The following is a 27802-nucleotide window of genomic DNA, read 5'->3' as shown; positions in this document are numbered from 1 at the left end:
GTTAAAGACGCGTCACTCTCATCTTCAGATTATCAGTTTGAAAGTGATAAATAAAAAGACATTTTGTTTCAGGAGTTTCACCATTTATTCCCCATTTTAAACCTTCACACCTTCTTAAATACATTTATTGAGGAAGCAGAAACACCAAACACCTGTTTAAGTTGCAGACCATCAGATTAAGTTACCAGTAATTATTTCTGAAAAGAAAAGGAAGTGGTCGGGTTCAGACTCCTGACCTCGTCTCTCTGCGCTGACGGCACTAACCACTGAGTAAACACTCGTTAGCTGCAGCCCTGCGCTGGTCTTAACGACAGGCAGGCAGAGAGAATCATCGGTGAGGTTCAGCCGGCACTTTTGACACCACAGATGGCTGTTTACGCCATTGTTTGCAATGACTTCCTGTGATATCAGCGATGGCTACAGCTGGCAGAACCCAGGCTGCTATCTCGTCATCACACCATAAACCCTGAAGATGAATTTTTCCAGCCTCTGTGGAACACGATTATTTGTAGTTTTCAAAGGTCAATCTTTCTGTTATTTTGTTCAATGTCAGGAGCAACACTACATTTCCCACTAATACAGATATAAACCTAATTCACATGTACTGTGTATGATTCCTTCAGCTTCAGTCTTGCGTTCGTTTGTGTCAGAGGATAGTCCACACTCTGACACCTGAGAGTGTGTTCAGCTCCGGCCACCGTCATGCAGGCCGCTGCAGTGCTGAGACCTCGTTAAGCTGAGCTAATCATTTACTCGGTGGCCCAGATTCACTGTTTGCCGGAGCTCATAAATGTGCATTTAGGTTTCTGTATCAGTGTTCACTTAGCTGTGAACATGCAGCAGGAGGGCAATGTAATACAAAGCTCTGCATGAAACTAAATAGGAACCGACTCACTGTTGTAAAGGTAACTCCACAGGTCAGCAGGGGTGGCAATAAACTTCTTTGTTTAATTGAAAGTACCTGAAAGTTACACTTGAGTACAAGTGAAGATATTGTGTTAAAATATGACTTGGGCATACAAGTAATCCAGGGAACAAACAAAGATTCTCCACCTCGCCAGTTATTGAATCTGATATTCAGACTCTTTTATTTTAGCGTAAAATACCAGAACTACTAGAATTAATGTTTTTAAAAATGTATTACTAGTAGTTATAAATAAATTTAGTGGAGTAAAAAGCATGATATTTGGATGGAAAATGTTTTGGAGAGAAACGTAATTACTGGTTAAACCTTAAAAATCCTCCATCTCAGATCTGCACATGAGCGTATATAGCTGTATATACTGCCGATATGTTGATATTGGAATATGTCTTTCCCCAAATATTGACCCCCAAAAGTACTGTGTACACTATAATCCTTTACAGGAAGTAAAACTTTTAGGTAAAAATCCTGAACTGACGCGTACATGAGCATCTTAAAGGTTGGACATTAATCGTACAGTCATTCCAGCATGTAGCAAACACCGGCCGGCCTAAACTTCACCGTAACATCCACATACACAAAATTCCTGCTAATGTTTAGTGTCTTATAAATCTCTGAGGATCTGCTGCCATGATTTGATCCATTAAAGGTTGTCGCTGACATTACTGGCAGGTTAAAATAGGTCAGGATCTTTCTACAGTCCCTGTTTTTCAAACGCTGCTTTCAATAAAGTCTCGTCTCATTTCCATCGTGGAGAAATTTGTTGGGTTGCAGATATTTTGCACCTTTGTTTTCATTGACACACTTAACACGGATGCTTTCTAAGGAACGATGCTGAGTCCAGACAGCACGGCCGGCCGATCAGTGATGAATTGATTCAGTTATTGCGCTGCTCGGTCATGAGCTGGCTTGAGATCACAAGACATTTTTATTGGACTCATTGGTAGAAACGTTCTGTAGCCAAACACATGTTCAGAACCTGATACAAAGGCGGCTCTATTGTCGGGTTCAGAGGCATCGTTTGAGGATGCAGAGCAGTGTGCTGCGTGTAGAGTCAAAGGAAGACAAACAGTATAGTTTGTTTTGTTTTTCCTTTTTTTATATATATATAAGGCAGCAGCAGTATTATTGAATGCCCTTTAGTTCAAAAAGCTGCATCAAACACATGATATTTCAAAGATCACTAACAATATTTATGGTCCCAAAGGGCATTTTGTCTTTTGTCAAGGCACTATTGACTTTGTATAAGGTTGTTTCAGCTGCGGATGTATCTATAATGAGTGATGCTGTTATACCCGAGTGACTAATGAGCAGGACTTTCACCTCACCTCTCAGAGTCGACAGTAATTGGTTGTACTGGAGAGAACTATGATGAGGCCGTCCAGAAGGTGCAGTCACTCATAAATTAGACGAGCTTTTGAACTCTGAAGGCTGAAAAAGTTTAAAATAGTTCCACCGTAGGCTACACACAGCACAGATTTCTTCAGTCTAATCTCATCTCATCTCTTCCTGGCACAGAGTCTTCATTGTGCCTCGTTTCTCTGTTGGACCAGACACAAGGGCCGCATTTTTTTGGAAACCAATAGCTGAAAGCAGAAGTTAATCCAGGCCTTCACAAGAGCATGAAGCTAGCTGTAAAAACCTGTAGATGAGATGAGAGGCAGCTGTAATAAATATGCATTATCAATTTATCTGCAGATTATTTTCACAAGTAATCGATCAGTTGCCTCATAAATTCCCCAATCTCCCAGAGCCTCAAGGGCCGTCTTCAGTCTTCAGGCCGTCTGGTTACTTTGTCCAAGACTGGAACCTGCAAACATTTGACATTTTTCCTCGAAAAAAATGATTAATCGATGATCAGAATGGGTCACCGGATTGACTAATCCATTAAACGACTAATTTTTGCAACTCAACAGCGTCTTTTAACTAGATTGGCACTCAGTAGAGCGCATACCTCCGCCAAGGCCCAACAGGCATTTTAGTTCAATCAAGCCTCATCCAATAGCAAATAAAATCTACATTTGGTGGATCTGGATTTTTATTTGGATCATGTTGTACTCACTCAAAGACACCAGTCACTCAGTAGTTTATTCCATTTCTGCCCTGTAACTGAAGGAAGTGGCAACAAAACCAACCAGAATAATTGTCTCTGGTGTGGATTCTTTGTAAATCACTACCTACGGTCTGTTTCCCACGATGCGATCTCAGCAGCAGATGTTCTTTGTTGTTTGGTGACTCATCTGGCACATCGGAGGTCATTCTAGTTAATCACGACAGCTTTTCATGGAATGGCTGTCATAGTGAAACTTAAAGATGACCACGGCATCTTAAGAACATCGCCGTGTTGATTCTGTCAAGTTGATTACGCCTCCGTCTGAATTTAAAGGAATGTGTTGACACTGGAACGATGAGATTCATGTGACAGTCCTCAGGCTCAGCCTCTCAAGTACTGTATGTGTTAAAGCACACTGTTACTGTAGCAGGGCAGCGTGGACTGAGTGGCACGACATCGTCACCATCAGATAGATCTTCCTGGCTTGAGGTGGCAACAGTAACCACAGCCTGATTTCGTCACAGAGGTGACAAGGTGAAAGAGTGTTGCTCAGAAATGGCACGATGAACATACCAGGAACACGTGGGCATCGAGCTGAGAACCACAGGAAGCGTAGAGGAGTCAGAGTACTGAGTACTGAGAGATGATGGGCTTTTTATCAGATCTGTTTCATACGACAGAAACCAGATTTATCCTTTAACATCCCAAAGTATTTAAGCCGTAGTTGAGCCTGTTTCATGCTCATAGTGTTGCTTGCATACGACTGACAAATATTTATCCTTTAAAAAATGTTTGGCCGGCAAATACCTTCTTCCATCTGGTCTACAAGATAGCAGCCATAGATACTCGATAAATGGAAGGAGACATATTCTGCTCGTTTTCAGGTTCACCATTTTTTTTGTCTGTCTACTAGAACTGGCGAGGTGTTTGAGGAGCAGTGTTTTCTGTGGGAATCGGGAGCTCCTGTTGGCTGTCAGACTTTGGGCTTTTTTAACTTTAGACTGTAGTAAAAGGAGAAGAAAAGAAAAGAAAAGAAAAGAAAAGAGCACAATAGGTCTCCTTTACGTTGAAGAAATCGCTGTTTTTTCTGTTGTGTATTTTCCCAAATCCTAATCATGTCCAGCTTCATACACAGATTGTCAAAGTGTTAACATGAGGGGAAGCTGTCACCATCTGAAAACAAATTTAAACTATTTAGTCTGGAGCACATGGACTGTGATATGAATGTGGACCAGGTCTAGTTTCTGGGCCATGTGTTCCGAGTGCAGGCTCGAGGAAGAGGCACTGTGGACACCAGAGGGATGCAACAGGCTTGTTAGGCTTACAGTAGAATCAGCAGGTGGTTAGGTTGGTCATAATACATACTGCTCAGGATAATCCTTCTCAGACCGTCTTAGCTAGCTAATATGTCTCCTTTTCTTTCCTCCTCCTCCTCTTCCTCCTCTCCTCTGCACAGGCCAGCACAACTACCTGTGCGCAGGCAGAAACGACTGCATCATCGATAAGATCCGAAGGAAGAACTGTCCAGCCTGCCGCTTCAGGAAATGTCTTCAAGCCGGAATGAACTTGGAAGGTAAACAGTCTGAGTGTGTTTAAATCAGGCCGGGCCTCATTAAAACTGACCTCAGTCAGAGTGAAGCAGCAGTTAGAGCGGAGCTTCACCCGAGCCTTCCTCACCCACATTGGTCGATCGAGAGGCGGAGGATGAGGATAAAATTAGACACATTCACACCTCCCGCTATGCTAACTACTATGACCCGTAAGCTAACAGTCAAGAGCTGTTATAAACCACGGGTGGGTAAGATCAAGTTCTTCACTGGCCTACATTCAGCCATTGAGAAACAAAAGCCCCCATCAAGTGCTGAGTGCATTTTTAACCCAACAGAATGACTCACATAAACATCAGAATGTGATCTGTTCAGCCCAGTTGCATTTAAAAATGTGTACAACAGCTGTATGATTCAATTACTGTCTATCATGTGGGTGTGAAGCCAACAGGAAGTCACTGAGAGGGGCCCGGGCTGCAGCAGGACGTCAGTGGGCAGCTCTGTGTGGGAGGAAGCCCTGTGGAGGCTTCTGCTGCCTTTCAACTGCAGACTCAGATTTTCCAAGTTCTCAGTTGACGGTTTCAACTGGAAACTGAATTCTGACTTTTGACTCATCTGATGGGAATGAGGCCATCGTCAAACACTGCATCCAGTTCTCCTTAATACAGCCACAGGTTCACTGGTTGCACATTTGGTTTGAGTATTTGATCTTCAAATTTAAACTTTATTGACATACACTTGTATTATATTTATATCATCACGCCATCCAGTTATGGAAATGGACAGTCACACTCGAATACAGTGTCACCAGAGCTCGTGCTCTCCACAGCCGAGATAATGAAACTCTGCAGCGTTTCAAATCGTGTTTCTAGCTTCACACTCGCAAATTATACCAAATTGAATTGTAAGTGTATTATAATACACTTATTGAGGATACTTCCACAATAACTTGTGGAATGTTTTTGTCATTTGTTATTGTAGCACTCCATCTATTTGGAAACTATCCAACTGTAACCAGAAATAATCAAGACTGCAGTGACCCAGCCGCAGGACAACATCACATTTCATTATATCACTTTCACAATAATTCAGTACAGATTTGTTCACAGATGTCATCCAGAGATTTATTAACCGTGTTGAATCAGGTTGTGCAAATGTATTTTGGCTTTCAGAAAAAAAAATGTGTCTGAGAAAAATTTGGAAAAGACGACAGATTCTTTTTTATATATCTACATATATATATATACTATAAGATCTATAATATCTTCTGTAAGATTCGTGTTTGTCAGTATGGAAACATGAGCAGCTACAGAATCGACACAGTCTCAGATCACCTGCTGAGCTTTCACCAGACTCTGCTTCCAGGGGTGAATGTTTGGGACACCATTAATCTTTGTTGAGGGTTTAGAAGATGGACGTGGGAGGCAACAGGTGAAGCACAACCACTGCATGAGTACTTGGAACTTGTCATTGTGTCGTTGCAGCTGATGCCCCCTTAGGGTGTGAAAAAGCTGCCAGTGGTTTGTATAAGTGAGCGTTGAGTGAGAGTAACGGTCAGCTGTTTGTCACACGGAGGAGAAGGTAGCTTCACAGAGAGAGACAGAAAAGACAAAGAGAGGGATTTGATGGACGTCACCACATCAGCACACAGACTCCCAACAGAAAGGCTCTTAGTTGCCATGGAAACGGCAGGAGAGGAAATTAAAAAAGGTAGAGAGTAGAGAAAAAAAAAAAAACATGTATTTTCATGGTAACCTCTCAACCCCCAACATGTTCTGCACATTTAGTGACATACCCAGATGATCTGCATACAGTGCTGCCTGCAAAAACACAATCATCTGCTGTTGCTGTTTTTCTGCAAAAAAAAAGAATAAAATGTCAAAAACAATCATCTTCTGAGAAATGGAAGAGTTTTGATGAAGACGTTATGGCGCATTACTGGGCAGAAAACAGCATGTTGCATTCTTTCAACCTTTCTCTGGTTTGTTAGAACTGACATTTCATTAATGTGACTCAGTTGTTTCAATCACTGACTTTTCCCTTTTCATATTCTTCATCCCTGAAAAAGAAATGTAAAGTAAAGTGCAGCACTGAGGTGTAGAGATCTGGTGTCGTGTTTAATCAGCGAATGTTTTTACCTCTGTGGATATTGTTCGTGTTCATGCAGCATTAAACATCCGTACACTCACTTCTCTAACAGTCCCATTGTGTAACAGAACAGAACGGCCCGAGGCTAGCTGATTAGCATGCTAACATCCATAAATATTGCTGCAATAAGTTCTTAGACATCTTTGACATGACATCAAAAACATTTTTTAAAATATTTTTCATTATGTGTTTGGTGCATGAGGGTGTGTATTTCTTTATTTATTGCTGTCTTTCTCTTATTGTTGTGAATTTGATATCTTGTTCTCACCCTGCTTTCTGGAAAACTGGTGGACTTCACGCTCACTATAAACCAAATGATTCAACACTGATGAAAAAACTTTAGACTGATACTTCCTGGAAAAATATATTTTGTCAGTCCTCATGATGGATGTGTCGTCTGATAGGCTGCTCAGTTGAACATCTGTCTGGCTGTTTCCCTCGTTCTGCCTGCTGTCTGTACATTTGAACCATACAGCACACGGCACTCGAAACCTCATGACTACGAGAGGAGAAAACTCATGACTCCCCATAAAATTAATTCCTATGATGACCCTGATGTCAGTGTATCAAACGATCAGCTAATAATCTCTGACACACAGTTTCCTGCTCTGAACTTTAACTTGTTCTGCTGTGTGGTGGGGGCTGTACCATGCCTCTACCATCACATGATTTTCTGAAAAAACATCTGCTTGATGCATAAAAAGTAAAATAACCGCTGCTCACTGGTTCCTTGTTTTCATGTCTCCCTCTTTCCTTTCCTTTCCTTTCCTTTCCTTTCCTTTCCTTTCCTTTCCTTTCCTTTCCTTCTGCTCTCTCCCTCCTCGTCCCCCAGCGAGGAAAAACAAGAAGCTGATCAAGATGAAGGTGCAGCAGCGTCCTGGACCATCAGAGCCCATCAACAACATGCCTGTTCCAGTCATCCCCAGGTGCATGCCCCAACTTGTGCCCACCATGCTGTCTGTGCTCAAGGCCATCGAGCCAGAGATCATCTACTCGGGCTACGACAGCACGCTGCCCGACACCTCCTCGCGGCTCATGACCACTCTCAACAGGCTGGGGGGGCAGCAGGTCATCTCTGCAGTAAAGTGGGCCAAGTCACTGCCAGGTAACAACAAGAAAAGCTCCTCACCACATGTGAATTATACCACTGCTAATGAAAAGTGTGTCACTGGACGTATTTTTTCCATTTTGTAACCGAGACTCACGTCTTGTGAAGTGGGCCAAGGCACTCATGGAAAATCAAGTCATCTGTCGCTTTTATTACATGCAGCTCGTCAGGGATGATTCATCACTTTATCAAACATTTAGATAAAGAACAAAGAAAATTAGTTTAACTAGACATGTAGTACACAATTACAAAGTTATCTTTTCTTGCCCTCCAGTCACAGTGTCAGCATTCCTCGGTATTAAACTAACAAACACGAGTACCTGCAAGTCACCCTGTGAGATTAATGCAGAACAAGAAGTTCCTGAAACAGAACTTTTAACTGTCACAGTCTTCACAGAGGTTCGGTCAGGTGTTCAAACATTACTCTAGTCAGACTTAGACTGCAGCTTCAAGCACAGAAGGAGCCATTGTGTAGCTGAAGTTAGCGATTGAGCTGATGTAATCATGTTAGCCTGGTAGGCAGATTGTGATCTCTGTGTCTCTGACTTAAAGTGTCCAAGAGACAGATTTTTATTTCATGTTTTTAGGGTAATGAGATTGATGTATAATGATAGTTTATTGGCCCTGTTGTTGTGCCTGAATGGAGTCACACCATTAGAGAGCCGAACATGTCGCCGCCTTCCCATCAGGTGAACAGTTCCTGCTGTGCATCACTGAAATGATTCCTCTTGTCAGGGGAGCCAAAGAAAAACACGTTTAGCAACGCTGTAATAAAAAGTGTGACCTCAGTAATGGCTGAGTGGTTAATTACAGGCAGAAGAGGAGAGCGTTGCTGGCTTATGAAAGAACAGTTCACCTTGTAGACCCGGCCTCTTCAAGTGGTTTGATTCTGATCAGGTCATGACCAAGGTTAACATCTCCTTGAATATGTATGAAGATGACGTTCCTACAGCCCACTGTGTTAATTATCTCTGTTCAGTCATTGTTGGTGGAGGAGACAGAGATCTTTCTGTTCAAACTACCACAGTTTCATTGTGACTTCTGGATTGATTTAATCTAACAGTGTGACATTACTTCTCTGTGACTCACTTCATACAGGGATTTATGCACTTTACTGCTGTCCTTGATCACTGATGTTGATGGTTTGAATATAAATGTAAAGGCCACAAAACTGAAAACTTGAAAGAGTTTGGAATTACAGCTCCTCCTGCTGCTGTAGCTTCTCGCCATGAGAAAGGTGGCACATGACCTGATAATCGCTTCAGGTATTTGCTTGGGGATTTTCTCTCCTCACTCAACATGTAGTCGTTGGTCCCAGAGAAAGAAACCTCCCAAAGGCTTTTTAAAATAACATATCTATATATATTTTCTTTAGCTGGCTGTCATCTCTGAGTGTGTGACAGAATGATGAGGGACAAATCTGGCTTCCATCTTGTGTGTGTTGTTCAGAGCTGGAGTTCTGCCGAGGTGATAGTGAGAGAAAGCTCTTACGTAACAGAGCTGGTTTAATACAAATGTAATGTGAACGGACTGCTCATGTGCACCTCTTTGTTTGCTTTTTGTTGTACAGTCTTGACAGCATTGGAAATTACTGAACTGCAATTTTATCCCAATTTGAACATCAACTTAACGCGACCTCATTCTGTTCCTCTGTGAGCTGCAGCAGTAATCATGTTTTAATCATGTATTGAGCGATTGCTTTTTCCTTTGTTCCGTCGTTCCAGGTCTCTCTGCTGTGCATTTTGATCATACAGACAGAGTAGGTGACTTGTGCGGCAGCCATCATTATCCTCCAGGCTGCGGCTGTTTTGAAATAATATGCAGCTGTAATAATTACACCTCAGTTTAAAGAACAGATGAATGCTCAGCTGTGATCACCATCATCACCGGCATTTCATTGGTGATTTAATGTGTTTTGATTGTTCTGTGTTTTCTTCACTTGACTTGTTTAGGCTTCCGTAACCTGCACCTCGATGACCAGATGACATTGCTGCAGTGCTCTTGGCTCTTCCTCATGTCCTTCAGTCTGGGCTGGCGGTCGTACGAGCAGTGTAACGGCAGCATGCTCTGCTTCGCCCCCGACCTCGTCATCAACAAGTGCGTACCACGGCCAGCTGTTGTGTATTTCTGTCGTTTTCTTCTTCTTTAGCAGCCAGTTTTGTTTCGCCTTTGCTCATTTCAGCGCGTCAGTCTCGCTCGGATAACACGCTCGTCCATCCATCCGTGAAAGAGATTTGGCAGTTTCTCCGTGTTAAGATGTTTAATCAGGTGAAAGGAAGCAGCCGGTGACACCCCGTTTATCAGCACATGGCTCTCTGCTGCCTACAGCACGCCAACACTGGAGTTATCACAGACAGAGACTGTGCTACGAGGGAACTGAAGATGTCGAATAAAAGGCACAAAAAAAGACCAAATACGTTCCTCACACAGTCAGAAGAGATTACATCCATTACAAATCTTACTGAGGTGTACAGTGACTAACAGAGAGGGCTCAGGTACGACTGCAGTATGTTAATTACAAAGACACGTTACTTATCACAGATCGGTTGTGCCTGGAAGTGTCTGTGCTCACCAGTGTTTGTCCCTGGAGGACCCAGGATCAGACAGAAGCTCACTGACAGTCAGCTTGTCTCTTCCTATCGCTCCATATTTAAATGACTGAAGGTCAACTTTCAATACTTCGGGGGGTTTAGACAGCTTTGTCCTATTTTATCCATTATCTCTGATATTAATTTGTCAAACCTCCTCACAGCTGGGTGAGCTGTAGCTGCATGATGCCCACAACTGTTTCTGAAAAAAGCTAGCATGTTGGTGTTCCAGTGTTGGCGATTTATGTCTGTAATTTAAGATAAATATGTAACTAACTGTGCACCGGATATTTAAATTTAATCACGGAATAATTTAAGCAAGAAAATATGTATTGTTTTGTTTGCTTCCATGTAGGCCTCGTCAGCCTGCCGACATGGTGCAGAATCAGAGTTTAGAACAGCTAGCTTACTTTCAGAAACATAAACGTGACTTTCCTCAGAAGCCCAGATTAAATGCAGTAGAGATTATGATTAACAATAAAAACATATTTGATAGGAGCAGAAAAAGAAAAGAGTCCTTCCAAGCCAACAGGAGCTTCTCTCTTCTCTTCTCTTCTCTACCTCATCAGTAGTCCTTCCTTTAAACCTGTGACTTTGTGACACACAAACATTTGTATAATTTACACCTAGTGTGTGTTTTAGTAGAAGTGACAATAACTGGAAGCTGAAAACACAACAGAGCAAACTGGAGAAATGGTGAGCGGGGCCGGCTCAGACATGTGAGCGCTGACCAACCAGAGAAGACTGGGAGGAATACAGAGCTGCTGTAGGAGATGACAGGAATGAAAAATAAAATTCATGGATCTGAAAATGAGCAGAGCGTGTCTCCTCTGTTACTCGATGGGAGTTCTGGTCACAGCTCGTGTTCTGAGCTGAGCGTGGACTCGTTTGAGGTGCTGTGTTTAAATGTTTTCACCGAGCCCTCGACACCACCACGACCCACAAACAGCTAATTCTCTGCACAGAGAGCGAAGACTGACCTGTGAAGAGCCGCTCCCAGTGGACCTCATAAACTCACAGAGGGGTAAAAATAGATATGGAAGGTGAAGAAGTCGCTGCCGGTAGCACGCCATTCTGTCAGAATGAATACATGGCTCTAAAGCTCAGGCCCCACGATGAATCTGGAGAATGTGCTGCATTGATTTTTCGAGGTAGAAAGTAATGCAGGCTGTGTGTTAGTGGAAGTGAGGTGTAAAAATCCATCAGGACTGATTTCACAGCCCAGTTCTCTCCTGTAGTGGCGTCCCTGCTGGGGCTGTTTACTGGGAATTAAATAACAGGATGAGTTAAAGAGCTCCGAGGGTAATATTTGTGTCTCTCTCCCCTGTTTTCCTCTGTTTCTTCCCCCGCTGTCTCCACCTGTTCCACCCTTCTCCCCTCTCCGCCTCCCCCCCTCCTCTCAGAGAGCGGATGAAGTTGCCGTTCATGACTGACCAGTGCGAGCAGATGCTGAAGATCTGTAACGAGTTCGTCAGACTGCAGGTGTCACACGACGAGTACCTGTGCATGAAGGTCCTGTTGCTGCTCAGTACAGGTAACGGTGCACGTTACTCGTTCAGAAACCACAGCAGTGCTTCTCAGACCTCAGGAAATGCAATTTTGGCAGCGACTCCTCAAATATGGTTATCAAACACTGACAGAGACGTGAGCAGAGGCAGGATATTTACTATAAAGTAGCAGTAAATGAATACTTACAGCTCTCGTCAGGCTGAGGTGTGTTGCAGGAGTATTAAAGTAGTTGTTTTAACATCGTAGTCTTCATCAGGTTTTCAGTGTTAAATCTCTCTCTTGTTCTCGTCTGTCTAAGCCGTCGAAGTCTACAGTTCTATCAAGGCTCTGCTTGTTGCACTGAAACAGCCGCACAGGGAAACATTTCTTTTCATAAGAGGCGGACACATCAATACTAGATAAAGATTTGTGGTGATTTGTTGTTATCTACAACCCACAAGGTGACATTTTCCGTCTGGTGCTTTTCGGAGCAAGCGTATCACATTTTTCTGTGAAAGTACAGCCTGTTAATCGTCTGTAGTCGCCGTCTCAGCTGAAAACATCTTCAACGGAAACCGCTGCAGCTTCGATCCTGCTTCTGAAGTGTGTTTGATAAATGATAAAATGATCAGTAAGGTCAATTAACAGTCAGACAGTCAGAGTTAAACTTTTAGAGAATATGGAGCTCTCCGTTTGGTTTGGTTGATAATCACCACCATCACAAATTTGCCTGCATGATGGAAAAAAAAAAACTCATTACAACAAAATATCTTCCCCAAATTGATTGTCTCCATTTTGCTGAGTGCAAATTGGATTCAGCAGAGATCTTTTCATATAATTAAAATGTCTCCTGAATGCGTTTTGAGTTGCAGATATTTTTGTGATTTTACTTGAAAATGTACAATTTAGTGAAGGTGATGAGAGGACAGACTAAAAAAGAAAAACCTTCCTTTTGTTCTGAGGAGGTAAAATAACCGACACACTGTATAAAGTAGTGAGCTTCCAGTTACGCAAGCTGTGTAATTATCTCCACTAAAATCTGTAGAAAAAACACAACACAGCATGAAAAGAACAGTATCACTAAATCAAATGATTCCTTTTTCTGAGGAGGAGAGCGTTCTTCCTTCCAGCTCGCTCTGTGAATGGCAGGGGAAAGGATGCACTTTAGAGGCGATTTGCTCGTTATGCAGAGGAAATGACATTTCCATACGGAGCCTTGGTTGCATTTTTGTACCTGAGAGCTATTTCCATCTGTTTCCCTCAGGGATGGAAACGCTGTCAGGTCAGGACGACCCGTCGGAGCTGTTTTAATCATTTCTCCTGCACATGCGTGAAAATTAAAGTCACCTATGGGACACCTTGATTTACTGAATAACAAACCTTTTTGAGTTGGAATTTGTACCACAGAACGTCGATAATTGTTAAAAAGAAACACACAAATGGGTCGGAGTAGCTATTTCCTACCATCACCCAAAGCTCTGTTGGCTAAAAGTGACACATTGATCTGCAATAGAGAGCAGAAATCTGTGCTCACTCACTTTTAAAAATGGTCTCTCGGCCAAACCTGAACCTGCATGATGAAGAGACCAGAGAGCACTCGCACTGCTGTGTCTTCCATTTATCTGATGATGTAAATTGGACAGTATTTCACCTCCATTCTGCCCTCTGTGGCTTTGCATAATCTCTAGGCCAGTTACTGTGGCTTCGTCTGGGCCCACTGCCAGCGACCAGACCGCCGAGGAGTCTGTGATGTGTTGGCACGGTCGTTATGACGACTGCACTGAGATGCTGTTTTCTGCTTCTGTTGTGGTTTGTATGATATTTTTGTGAGCCACTTATATATAAATCAGAAATGTATTTTCTGATTTATATATAAATGACTCACAAAAATATTGAGTTGTGGAGGAATGTAGAAAAAAAAGAAAATGAAATCTGATGTGGGAACAAATATTTTCTTGTTTTGATACATCTAGAATTTAAAGTGTTAGAGTGTTTTATATACAGGAGGTTCTGGTGCATGTAAAACATCCGAAAAGGTCAAAAGGTCACACCAACAGAAGCTGGTCTCTCCCACAGAAAACACTGCTCCTGAAAGCCTCGTCAGTAGTCCCGCCTTTTAATTCATGAAATTTGTGACATCACACGACGTCAGTGTAATTCATGCCTCGCTGCTAGTTCACATGCAGTTTAGCGCAGCTGCTCTGTTGTTGTTAGTGTTAGTTGTTAGTGTGTGTGAGCTGACCAATCAGAGGAGACTGCGTGTTTGGGAGGCGGGGCCTTAAAGGGACAGGAGCTCTAACAGTGGGGGGACACAGAGCTGCAGAACTGGACAGAATGAGAAAACTTGTGTGTTTTTTGAGCATTAAAGCATTTAAACCTAACATTTACTAGTAGTAACCCAAAATAAAACTATGAACCTGAAAATGATCATGATATGTCGCCTTTTAATAGAAATAAACAACAGATTTATGTACTGATGTTCGAACCTGCATTTAAAGGATTAATTGGTATAGGCAGATATGTGTGAGGGGAGGATTTTATTTGTTGTCTTTTATTGTTCATCTTTACTTTTTTTAATGTTGCTGGAGTTTTGACTTCTTTAGACATTTTCCCATTTCCATGCACCATGTAGGTGAAGTTGTGTCAGCAACCCCTCACCTCACCTGCTTCTACAGTTATCTGTATCAGGTGTTCACTTTCTTCTCAGCCAGAGACATGAGAAGACATTTGTGGATGTGATCTAATGTGATCACAGCGTTACTTCTGCGTAGTTTGCAATTCTTAGATAGAACACGAGGAGAGAGCGAACGTCAAACCGCTGCCAAGAGACTTATTTCCCCCCTCAGATGGCAGAGTCATTTCATGAACAGCTCTCTGTAATGGGTGTTAAATCTTAGTCACCTAATTAGAGGTTGGCAATTTTCTGGAATCCCGGATCTATGGGTCACGGGACAGGACACAATGGTTAGTCACAATCCTCAGTGTGTGTTCTTTATAATATTAATGACGTCTCCTTGTAGACTCTCATCCAGGCCACACCAGTAAGGAAAGCTACTGTGTTGTGTGTTTCCTGTTAGTTTTGCATATTTTCCACAGCCTACAGCCTTCTGGTAAGACGTTGCGTGCATGCATCTGTGCATGTTTAGCCAGCAGCTCCTGAGGGTCTCTGTCAGGGTCCCACACAGACGCTTGAATGAAGTTTTAATGTCCTGTGCTGCTCTATGCTGCAGCAGAAAACAGGAAAGAGAAGAGACAAAGAAAAATAACAACATTACTAATGGATTCCCAGTTTGAGACAGATGTTTAAATGTGCATAGCCAGCTGTTCACATGGACAGCTGTTCAGATGGTGGAGCAAATACATAGAAACGTGTCTAGGTGCAAATGACATGAGTGTATATTATGGTGAAGTATTCACAAGCTTAAAATGTGTTTTTTTATTTCATGTAAGATGAGACGTAAAGATGAAACTGCTCTCACTCCTCCGCTGTTATCTCCTCACCAGCAGCAGGCGCACGGTTGTTTTGTAGACATAATCAAATTTCATGTCATCTCAGAAAAGCTAGAAAGGTTGCCTTCTTGCTTTAATGTGGATGTATTTGAAGTTGCTGAGAGAAAAAAAACCTTTGACTGCTTCTGTGTTAACTGCAATCCTAATATAACAAAAGTGTCCTGATGGGATTTTAAACCAGTTCACTGGATGTGACCTGGGGCCCCAACTGCAGATTAAAAATCCCTTCAACTGTGTGCCACTAATTAACAATGTTTTTTTTATCTTACTTTATGAGTCACAGTCCAGCTACTGCCAGCGAGCCTGCACACTGATGTGTCCCCCGATATGTGTCTTTGTGCTGATGTGTGTTTAGTGCCGAAGGATGGCCTGAAGAGCCAGGCGGTGTTTGACGAGATCAGGATGACGTACATCAAGGAGCTGGGAAAAGCCATCGTCAAGAGAGAGGAGAACGCTAGTCAGAACTGGCAGCGCTTCTATCAGCTAACGAAGCTACTGGACTCAATGCAGGAGGTTAGAGACACACACACACACACACACACACACACACACACACATCTAGTGTATTACAATTTTTCATATAAATGTCAAGATATTGATATTTTGCTTAAAGAATATAATACAAAACATCAGTAAATATATGGAAATGTTTATAAGAGGCATATTTGTCAAAATATAGGGAACATATCTCAATATCTTCAATAATACTTTGCAAGTACTGTACATTATTAAATATATGAAATATACTAAAACATATGTAATATTTAAATAATATTGTAATATCAGATAGATTTTAATTCAAGGATTGAGTCCACATCTATATATGTCAATAAATTATTATTTAGCATTTCCTACTGTTAACAATATATGAAGAGCAACAATAATAGCTGTAATTGTCAATGTTTGCGAGATGTTTGCGTGAGCCTCCAGTCAGGGCAGACTGGATTAAGCTAATAGGACCATTAGCTGCAGAGCTAACCCCGGTTTCTAGTGGCAGCTCTGTGTTCTTTTTGCTGATTCAAAGATAATCATGCAAATGTAAAAAAGCTGTTTAACATCTAGAACAGTCTCACTGAGGTGCCTGTGTCTCTGCGCCCCTCCTGCAGATGGTCGAGGGTCTTCTCCAGATCTGTTTCTACACCTTTGTGAATAAAACCCTCAGTGTGGAGTTCCCGGAGATGCTGGCGGAGATCATCACCAACCAGATACCAAAATTCAAAGACGGGAGTGTCAAGCCTCTGCTGTTTCATCAGAAGTGACTGCCTTAAACTGTGAAGCAATGCCTTAAATTCTGCCCTCCCCGCGTACCTCTCCTGGGCCCCATGCTTTCGGCCCGAGCCCTAAGCCTTCGCTTGTCCTGGCGCCCCCATCATCGCTCTTGATTCGATTCCTCGGTTTTTCCAGGTCCCCTCTAGGATTTCTGCCAATCCCCTCCAGGCCTCAGCCATTCGGCCTAATCTCGGAGCACAAAACCTGTGGCCTCACGCCTCCTAATCCCATCCCGGGTTTGGTACGGGAGGACATCCACCCACCGACCTGTAGCCCTTCCTGTTGGCTAACCAAGAGGAATTTGTCCTCCGGGGGGGATTTGTTGGCTCTGAATGTCTCGTGGGCAGGATGTGTTTTGGGCAGTGTGTTTTTTTTCTCCAGCCTCCTCGTCCCCTCCTCCGTCCACGGCCCTGTCCTCAGGTTTCTGACGCTGTTTATTTGGCGGCCGCCTGCCTCTTAAGCTCTACTGCCTCCATTGATTTATCGCAGTTTTCAATGACAAGCCAACACCTAGAAACACCTTTTCCTCTCTCGACTTGAGACACTGCTCACCCCAAGCTCAGGCCTTCTGTTGCTCTGCTCACCTGCCCAGCTTGTCTCCGGCTGCCCTCCCCAGCTCCACTGCGCAGAGAATGTAGTGAATGTTCACTTGTTGTGGTTTCCCGAGGACTGTCGGCGACGAAGGGGATAAACTTAAACATGGAAAAATTAGAAACATGCTCCGTCATGAGAGGATCCTTTATTCTTCTGGACCCGAGGACGTGGAGGACGAACTGTTTTCAGCTGTGAATCGGTTATCTTTTATGAAATTATATGAATCAGATTTATATATCCCACTGATGGAAAAAGAAAAGACGGCTAGAGGAATATTGGTTTACTTTTCGCAGTCATGCATCTCACATGCTTACACACAGGAACACAGACAAACACAAAGTATAAGCAGACACACACTCACTCAGCAAAATGTTTACACATGATGTATCTGAGAAGGGAAACACAGTGCCTTTTAGCTTTTAAAGCTCGTCATAGCCATCCTCTCTGAGAATCTAACCTTGACATCCTTCCACATATTCTTTCTCTTTTAGTTTTTCCACGCTGGCAATTTGTGTTTTCTTTCCAAGCCACCACTTTGTTGTTTTAAATGTGGGCAGCTCTGTTCTGGTCCCCGGACACAAACGTTAGGACGACAGCCGATGGTACAGATTTGAAAAAAGCAGAGCGGTGTGAAATATTAACATCTGCAAGTCACATGGGAAAAGTATAAAATATGTTAAAGGCCCAAAACACATTTCATGTGTGTCTCTGTAAAGTATATTTGATAAATATAAATATGGAGCATCTCCCAGTCGAGTTCCAGTACCCAGATTATATTACAAATATAATGTTGAATACATCCAAATACTTTCTTTTGACAAGCTTGTGATACACTTGGTGCTTAAAGGATGCTACTGGAATTTTAACAAGGCATATCTAATATTTTGTAATATTAAGGAGCAGATTTTGAATAATCACAGTTGCTCATTGGAATTAAATTTGTTTACAACCCGTCAGTGTATTCAGACGCAATGATGATCAACCAAACCCGGCTGCAAGTCCGTCCGCTCACTGCCAGCCGCGCTCACGCTGACGCTGACGTTCTGATCACAGCTTTATTAGCTCCACTCAGAGAGACTCACCTGGACACACCTGCCTGCTCCCACAGCAGAAACCATGAGTGACACAAATCCTCATGTGTGTTGCAGCCCAGTGGTTTTAAATGAGACCGCCAACCCTGATTTAAAAACATTTTGTCCCTCATCTGATTAGAATTCTGCTTTTTAGATGATTTATTACAGAACTTTACAGATTGATCATACATCCTGTCGAAGTGTTGCGTATGAATATGAGATGAATCAAGAATCTCTGTTGTAACTTAACAGACTAGACTGGCTGATGGATGAGGAACACAGCAGGTGCTACGCAATTATCAAACCTCTGTTGGTCTGAATTTATTTTCCAGACAACATGACATCACCTCACCCTGCAGTACTACTCACAGGTGGACAGAGAACACATTATTTATTAACAAGTATTGACTCAATACAATTTTAGATGAAATATGCCCTTTAATCAACTTCATCTCAAAGCGTTGCACAAGCAGGACGTGAGGCTTTATATCAAATTGTTATGCTCGATTCTACTGAAGAGGTAAATTAATATATTTACGTATTTCTATTGTACATGATGTTAAAGAAGAGAAAAAAAAACAGACGCCCATAATCAGTCAGCACAGGCCTTCATCTCTACAGCAGAACTATTTTTGGAAGATGCAGTTTGGTCCAAATATTTATTCAACTGAAGCTCAGGCTGAGTGATTCCACCACTCGGATGTGTTCCACTAGTGCCAAATGTAATAACAGGTTTTTTTATATGTCTTTTGCTGGGAGATGTGAGTGAGTGATGCTCCAGTTGGTATTCGACATTATGTGGTTTTTGTAACTTTGCTTGGGGCTTTTCTGTGGAAGATCTCAGTTCAGTGTCACACCTACACCAGCTTAAACATACTGATTGTTATCATTCGAGTGAGTTTAGATGATAGATGACACTTTTTTTTTTTTTTTTTTTTTGGAGATGCACAAAATATTGTATTTTTGAAATTGCAACTGAAGCAGCTCTGTGTACTGCGCTCAGACAGGCGGCGGTCAGAGATTTGGTACACTTGTAATGTGAACACGTTTGTACCAGTTTATGCGATGGCCAAAGTGAAATACACCAACTGCGTGGCTGTACATAAACACCCAACACGCCCCCCTCACCGCAGACGCAGCTCTGTTCCCCCTCAGCGTTTCTTCTCACTGCCTGAAACATCCACTGTACAGATTTTCAGCTGTTTGACTCTGATCGGTACTCATCCCTCCGCTGCAGCACATAAACTCTGAATGGCAGTTGACAGACCAGGTAGCAGGTTGTCATGGCGATGAGTCATCTGTACGGCCTACAGCGAGCAGCGCAGCAGGCTGTGGACGCGAACACGCCACTATTCAATAAGAGCCATGACGTCTGTAATCAGCCTTCCTGCTAAAGGACGGTCGCTGGCAGCAGGCTCGTCTCTCGTGCAGTGCCGGCGCTTCAGCCTCGCCCGCTCGCTCGCTGTCGTGGCCCCGTGATGTAAAGAACGCAGGCTTTACGCCGCTCACGTCACGGGGAAGATTTGACTTTAACTGTCTATTTGTTTGGGTAACTTTTGCATACAGTATTACAGTTGTTTCCAGGTGGTGGTGCTTCAGAAAACCAGCTTTAATGTGTAGATGTTAACCATATCCCTGCTCATTTCTAAATGGCCATAGGTGTACATAGCAGCGCCGACATATCCAGTGCGATGTAAACAGTGTCTATTATTACAAAATATTTTTACATGGACATAACCTCTATACTCCTATACGTTTTTCCTCTTACCTTTCAACTACATGTTTGACTAAAGGCCTTGCGAAAGGGAGACTGAGAGCCATAGAAATAAGATTTCAAATCAGGAAATAGATAAACCCTTAACAAATATCAATGCTTTTGGAGAATGATCTGTTGTAAAGAGAAAAAAAAAAAAAGATAATATTTTCTGCGATTTTGAATACATCAGCTTGATCCTCTTTGATATGAATCATTTTACCCGATCCTTTTTGTACATTGAACGAGTCGAGAAAGTAAATATTTTTCTGTTTGTTGGTTTGTGTTTGATAAAGGTAGACGTGTTGAATACATTAGGAAGTGTTAAACATGTTTGTCTTGTGAAGTAAATGTAAATTCTACGAGTCATGGGGAAGTCTACATGGATGCTCACTGTGTTTTAAAAGTTATAAGGAATCGAGGGAGGGAAGGAGACAGACGGGAGGTATCTGAGTTATATAAGAGTGACCAAAGCAGAGGAGTTTAAAAAATAATAATAAAAAGATTTTAACAAACAGAAGTATTCAAGCAGTTACATTTTAAGTAGCACTTATTATTCAACTTCTAGTACTTCTTATTTTATTTGAAAGGTATCTTTTTGTAAAGGTCCAGGCTTTGGATCGTGTACATTGCTGTGAGGATTTACTGGTCACCTTAAAATAGAAAATTAAACAAAACAAACAAAAAAAAAGTTGAATCTCGAGTGAACGTAAACCCACCAGAGCCTGACGGAATTGCACTACCCTCATACTGGTTGATAAAAGTCTATTTTGTATAAAATACATGCAAATATTATCTTTAAAGATTAAGGGCAGATCATGTTTCACTGGTACATATGGCTATGGCTTTCATTGAAGTCTGTTTTGTTCGTATTTCAGTTATGTAAATGTAATCCAATGTAAAAAAAAAACAACAAAAAAACAACAAAACAAAGTATAAAATGTTTGTTTAAAAAAAAAACAATAGTTTGTTTTACTTCTGTATTACACCTCCTCTGTAGTCAGTGTCGATATTTTCACCTATTTGATTAAATGTTGAATTAAGTTATCTGTGTTGTTCTTTGGCTTCGGGTCGGTGACGGCGCGGAGGATGTTGCTGATGTCATCGCCGGTTCAAAGTGAAAAAATTCAGAAGAACCGATTTCTTTTTAGTTCAAACATCTTACACAATAAAGTTTCCTGTTTTTCAACGCTCAGCCCCACTGGCTTTATTTTTCTTTCAGTAGCTGAGAATCATCTCGAGCACTCATCGATTACACACTGAGGTGTAAAACCTGCAACATCATTGGTCACTGTTTTGCTTCACATTGGGTAAGAAGATCAATTCCACTCTGTGTGTGTATTAAAGGGACATTCTGTTATTTCAAAACCTGGGCCTTGTATTTGCTTGGGTGTGTAGATGATTCATTCGTCTCAAACGTTTTGGGATCGGTCCTGTAGATCTCCTCAGATGCAGTGACTGTGATCCTTTGGGGCAACTGTTACCATCAAAGTTACAGGCTCAAGTTTTTCTCACATCATTACGGAGATGATTGAGATGAAGACAACACAAATAATAAGACTTAATAAACACGAGTCTCGCTCTGAAATTCAAATTCAAACGTGTAAAAATACTGGAATTTACCAGATTTCCCTCTCAGCCTGGAGCTGTAGTCAGGAGGCATGACGACTGGAGGGGGAAAACTGTTATCCTGCTGTGTCCAGAGTTCAAAATTACATTTCCTCAGATGTGTAAAGCTCACTGAGTAACAGATCGTATCCCATTCATTTAATCTGTGCACAAACAAAAGTCTGAAAATGACATGTTTGTGGTCTTGAGGGCAGTTATGTGCTGGAACTATTCCTTCTGCAAAGTGACTTCAGACAGCGTGAGTCATTGTGAGCAGAGGTGGAAATTGAAAGGGGAGAGCAATGTGAAATTTCCTCCAGAGCAGAAGAAGTGCTGTAACTCTGCTAACGAACACTCAGTATCGCTCTCGCCACTGCAAACACTGGGTAATGTTACTGTGGCTCGTTAGCTGCTGTCAGCTAACACAGAGAGTCGCCTGTAATTCAGCGTGGAGGAAATAAACACTGGTGACTTTTATAAGTGTGTTTCACTTTGTTTTAAACAACGTACTGGAGAAAGTGGACCTGCAGCCTGTGACACTGCTCAGGACTGCAGAGGCACAGGTGCTTTTCTTATGTTTAATTAATATACTTGAGATTAGTCGTGTTCGCAGTGATAAACTGGGCTACTTGTTATATTTTACCAGGCTTGTTTCCCGGAGATTTACTCCCTCTAACATGCGGCTGCAGGCGGGGGATAGTTTCAGCACACAGCTCCTTCTAAGACACCACATTTTTGTTTGTAATTTGTGAGCTTTGGTTGTTATTTGAGCGTCGGACGGAGCCAGGCTACTCACAAACTTCTTCCTAATCGCTTCCTGACTCAACCTATGTATCAGTTTGGTGTTGATCTTCTAATGTAATTGTCAGCAAGACAGCAAATGAAAAATGTAAAGAATATTCCAATAAAAAACAGATGATGGCTGCAAGTTTACATCAACCACTTCTGACAAGTGAGAAATGACTGTAACAATTATCCGAATGATGCCAGAGACAGTGTGGCCATATTCAAATTCAAAACATCGTGTGGCTGAAGCTTTGTGACGTTGTGATTTGAGGGAAGTGCAGCAGAAAAGTCAGCACTAACAGAACAAACCTCACACATTTCTCTGACTTAGTAAAGATGTGCTGCAGGCTAATCCATTTCATGCCAAATCTTCATTTGTCACTGTTGTAGACGCGGCCGAGCTTCAACACTGCAGTCAGTCATGTGTGCAACATGCAACAAACACGAGCAGCGACTCAGAGACGGATCACAGACCAGCTGCAGCTGTTGAACACTTTTATTCTGCACAATCATGTCAATTCACCAAAAAACATCTGGAGGAATATTTAAGGCTGTAGAAAGACTTAAATGATACAAAAATCTGGTCAACAAAGAAGGAATGAAGGAATTAAGTTAGTAGGCTACAAATACAAAATATAAAATTTCATACATAAAAAAAAATTATACCTTATCAAACGCTGTGTATTTATTTACAATGTTGATAAAACACCTCAAAATGAATACAGTTCAGGATCGCGCCTTTAAGAAACTCTCATAAATAAGAAGTTCAGGTATGAACAAAGTAGTCTCATTTCACATTTAAGTTGTTTTTCTACTCTCCCATTTAAATTCTTTCTTTTTTTGTTAAGATTATAAAATGTTCTTTCAATATTCTGTCCTAAAAGAGGAAACAAAAAACTTTCCAAAGAAGTTCACCGAGTGGTTCAAGCAAAAAGTTCAGCAAAGACTGATGAAGCGACGACACGACGTCCGCTGGAGCCCCGAGCAGAACAGCTTCTCTACACACCTGAACGATTCTCAAAACTAATTTCACTTTTGTCTGAAAAACATTTCTGACTCATGAGCAACAAATTAAACTAAACTGGATCCAAATGTGACCGCCCTCTTCAGATAATTGTGTTGTTGTGTTGCTTCGTCTTCGTGATCAGCTGACTACGTGTTTGACTTTGAGATGATTTGCGTTGATCTCTCTACAGTGAAGTCACTGATCGCCTCACATGATGTTAAAACAAGGAGAAAAACATACATGATGGTTTGGAACGCTGATATTAACTTTCTGATTGTTGAGAATTCACAGAATTGTTCTCAGTAGCGAAAATATGACTCAACACTGTGGATCCAATTATTTCCAACGATCAAAGAATATCTAACCTGGGGAAGCAGAGTGAGGCGTCACAGCTCGTCTGAACCAGCAGGAATCAGATGTTACTCCTACGCCACTCTGTAAACCGCTCGTCTGCTTGTGGAACTTGTTTGAAATTTTTCACATTTTTCACGAGGGCTCTGCAGGGAGAGGCATCATAAATACAGATAATTCCAGCGCTGACCTTTTGGCGAACTGTTTTTCAAGGCAACATCATCCTGGGCTGCTCTGCCCCGGGGCTCCTGTTGCTGAACTGGATCTCTGCAACATTAGCCAGGTTGAGTCTTGTCCGGGGGAATTACCAGACCGCCACAGCGAGCGCTCACAAACACATTTACAGCTGTACAACACAACCCAATCATTTAGATTCCCCAAAGCGATTCGCCTTCACTCAGACAGCACAGTGAGGAGGTGAACTAGCAAGTCACAAGTTAAAGGCCACCTGCTTTGTTTAATGTTCCCTGTCATCATTTCCATCTTCTCTGCAGATCGCTCACTTTCTCACTGATAAAAATGCTGAAGCGGTGGCAGTGCAGCCATAGTATTAAAGCAAGGGCTGGAAAATCACAAGCCTCACAGCTCAGGGGGTTCAACACACACACACACACACACACATTCCAGGGTCATTACCACATCATCTTCACCAGATCTTGGGAAGTCATCCACACTTATCCAATAACAGCCAGAACCACAGTGGGACCTTTTTTTTGTTTTTTTTTTCCAGTGCAATACACGGTTCTCCCCCGCAGTCCGCTCCGTTCCTGCGTCATCTCCATTCGATATGGTTCTGCTTGGTCCAGTTTCAATTCCCAGTCCGGTCAAGAGAAGAGTGGCCTCTACAACGATGGTTCAGTCCAGTTTAGTAAACGGTCTAACTGAGTCTGTTCAGTCTTGTGCAGTGGACTCTAGTCCTCCACAGTCCAGTTTGGGTCAAGTCCAGTCCAGTCGTGTCCGGGTCTTCTGGACTATAAAAACTCCACGTAGTTTTCTGGTATTAGTCCCGTCCGGCCGTCCAGCGTCCCTTCCAGCCAACCGGGCTCCCTGGAGGCATGAACTGGAGAGAAGAAAGAGACATGATGTGCTGTGTGGAGGAAGGTCGGATCACAGCGTCACACGCGTTCACTTCAACATGTAAGTGTTCAATACGTAACAATGTTGTGACGTCATGAGTGTTGTTTGTAGTTAGCACCTTCATTACGTCTGTCAAGTTGTTACAGACCAGATCGCACCCTAACCCAGAATGCCAATTTCTACATAATGTGACTTTAACTTGAAAAGAAGTTTGAAGCTTCAAAGTGATCTGAGAATACAAATGTAATCATTTGTGCACAGGATCATCGAATGAGACACGTGAAGCCTGGATGTAAACACATGGCGGATACAAGATGTCAGTTTGAATCTTGACATGTTTGAACTACTATGATTCAGCGATTTTTAGGACACAACATTAACTAAATTAATTGTGTTCCCATCACGTTCAGTTTAATGTGATGTTCTAGTTAGAGATCCACTCAACAAGAGGACCTTTGGCGAGATCGGATAAAACACAGGATGTCAGGAGGAACATTGACCAGAGATAAATATTGTGTTCACCACATTGTTGTGCTCAAAGGAAATCTAAATCTGCAGAGCATAATATCATCAAAGACAGGAACCAAATGTGAACAGGGAACAAGTCTGTCCTTGATTGTCATGAATCCGCCTGGTTTAAACTAATGTTAAGAGGTTCAGAGTTCGTAGTGAAACAGAATTCTTCGTTTTGAGGCTGTGGTATGAGGTCCGAGGGGACAGCTGAGACACTGAGCTGGCCATGAGCAGACTCGGGTGTTGAGATACCACTGTCGGGATTACATGTCCCCAAGGTCACATTTTGGCCCAAAAGGCTCCGATGACACTGCGCTGCGTTACATAATAGTCTCAACACAGCAAACTCTATTTAGGGTCTCGGGGTCTGAAGGTCCGCGTGTCAACTGGCATGACCAAAAAAGTGAATCCCTCCCGATCGCGAGTGTCTGTTGGCCACCAACGTACGAGTGAAGCAACATTAGAACTGGGTAAGTAGTTGTATTATCTTTAAGTATGTGCAAATCTAGTTCTCACTCGGAGAGTAAAGCATAAAAGTGATTTAAAGTTTAGGAGCTTGGGGATAGAGAGACTGAGGAGGCTGCAGAGGACCTGAGAGGCAGAACCAAGAGAAAAGGTCCAGATCTGAAAGTTATTACGTTCTTGGCTGCTTGCAGAGGTAATTCATTGCAGTTGACTGTGTCTGTTATGCTCGAGTCTGTTTGCCAGCCTCTAATATTCTCTTGAGAAGTGTGCAATAAGAGCAAGTGCACACCCAAGCCAGTCTTACAGCCATGTACTGGATAAAAATACATTGAACAAATGGAAAAATATATAATCTGCTCTATGGATTCAAAGAAAAGTATCAGTACACAACTCCAGTGCGCCTTTCTCCTTCCTCCAACACAATCACCACACATGAAACAAAATCCCTCAACAACATCTTTCCTACCCCAAGGCCGACTCTCCCTTTTCATGTTAATCGTTTGTTTCTTGACAAACACCAACCCGCATTCTTCCCTTTTTTCATCTCTGCTGGTGAGTTCAGAGCCTGACTCACCGTTCTCAAAGATGGTCCCAGCGATGAAGGACAGCTCCGAGTCATGCTCCGCTTTGCAGGCGTACAGCGCCCGAGCCTTCCTGCCCACGATACTGCAGACGAGAGGAGGGTGAGAGTGAGGCAGGAGGTTGATTCAGGAGGGAAAAAAACAGCTTTTTATTAGAAACCATGCTTCATTCAGGTGCGTCCAGCCAAACTTCAAGTGACCCGTTAACTTACAAACGATCACAGACATTTTCTTTACATCATGAAACTGTTTCACAAGTAACAAACGGACAGATTTGCAAATGATGGATTATTTCGAGTATGAGTCAAACTTTACAGAAGTAAGAACACACATATTCAAAATTTATAGAACTACTATTTTTCTTCCGTCACGAGACATTTTCTGTATTCCTGTTGCTCACACAGAACCAGGACCAGCCAGAGAATCTGGATGGGGCTCTGATGAGCACGAATCTTGGAAGACTTGAAAGTGGAAGCCTTGTAATAAAGTGGTGGAAACTGTAAGTCTGCCAAGGTTGAGCTGAGGTTGAGATTTTATTCCAATTTAGGTAAGAAATGACATTCAAGTGACCACTGCCTGTGTAAAACTAGTTGAGCGTTGATCATTGATTACAGATGCTATATTAGCTTTATATTCCCGTCATTCATTGGAAATGTCAGCGGTCTTGATCCACTAGAGGCTCCTTACAGCCACAGCATATACCTTCAAGGAGCTACTTGTGCAAATAATAAGTTATTAGCTTACTGCTAAGAGCAATGAAATGATTTAGTGGATTGTACTTAACGTGTACTTGAATGAAATCTCCAGGCACTCCAACACCTCCAGAAGTGTGTGTGCACTTTTATGTAAGTTGAATACAGCCTCTTTCTTTCTTTCCCGTCTTCACTGCATCACCTGAAGTTTCCCAGAACAACTCTCTGAATTCTTCTCTGTGATTACTGACGAGCTGCGATTAAACTGCAAGACAGCAATGTGGACCAACCTGATTGGGGATGAGTCACTGGAGGCAGAGGATATTGGCTGAGGACTCGAGGGTGCAGAGAACATCGGCCAGGAGGGAGAACGTGGCGAGGTGGGGCTCGGAGACGTTGCACTAATGGGCACATACACACAAAATGTGCAATTTTACAGCATTGGCAGTGTCATACAGGTTTTAGAGAAACAAACATTTACATACGAGTACGGTTTTGGACATTATCGGCTGTGACCAGTGTGACATTCTCACGCTGAAGACATTTTTCGTACCTGGTCGGTATGCTGCTACGACTCTTCGGGTTCAGCCTGGAAACACAAGATGGAAGAAAAAACAAAACAAGATGAAATAACCCGTCTTATTCAATGAGCCATAAGGTTAAAGTATGG

At 42.3% G+C, this 27802-nt stretch overlaps 2 protein-coding genes across 4 annotated transcripts in view; one reads left to right on the top strand and one right to left on the bottom strand.

The window, feature by feature from the left end:
* Positions 1 to 21248, top strand: part of LOC119031501 (glucocorticoid receptor-like) — a 66957-nt gene extending 45709 nt beyond the window's left edge. The window contains 6 exon segments of the mRNA XM_037120027.1: positions 4432 to 4548; positions 7503 to 7775; positions 9731 to 9875; positions 11770 to 11900; positions 15720 to 15877; positions 16471 to 21248. Coding sequence (XP_036975922.1) covers positions 4432 to 4548; positions 7503 to 7775; positions 9731 to 9875; positions 11770 to 11900; positions 15720 to 15877; positions 16471 to 16623 — 977 coding nt within the window. The 3' untranslated portion in view covers positions 16624 to 21248.
* Positions 21249 to 22925: 1677 nt separating this feature from the next.
* LOC119031502 (rho GTPase-activating protein 26-like) overlaps positions 22926 to 27802 on the bottom strand; it is an 88714-nt gene continuing 83837 nt past the window's right edge. For all 3 annotated transcript variants that reach the window (XM_037120031.1, XM_037120030.1, XM_037120032.1), the window contains exons 21-24: positions 27686 to 27721; positions 27423 to 27533; positions 26434 to 26525; positions 22926 to 24864 (exon numbers count right to left, since the gene is read on the bottom strand). In XM_037120031.1, the coding sequence (XP_036975926.1) occupies positions 24776 to 24864; positions 26434 to 26525; positions 27423 to 27533; positions 27686 to 27721 (328 nt within the window). In that variant the 3' untranslated portion in view covers positions 22926 to 24775. The remainder of the gene's footprint in view (positions 24865 to 26433; positions 26526 to 27422; positions 27534 to 27685; positions 27722 to 27802) is intronic.

The sequence above is a fragment of the Acanthopagrus latus genome, chromosome 13 (genome assembly GCF_904848185.1).
Source record: "Acanthopagrus latus isolate v.2019 chromosome 13, fAcaLat1.1, whole genome shotgun sequence".
Taxonomy (NCBI): domain Eukaryota; kingdom Metazoa; phylum Chordata; class Actinopteri; order Spariformes; family Sparidae; genus Acanthopagrus; species Acanthopagrus latus.
Note: the sequence above shows the minus strand (reverse complement) of the source record. Positions and strands in the feature narration are given on the sequence as shown.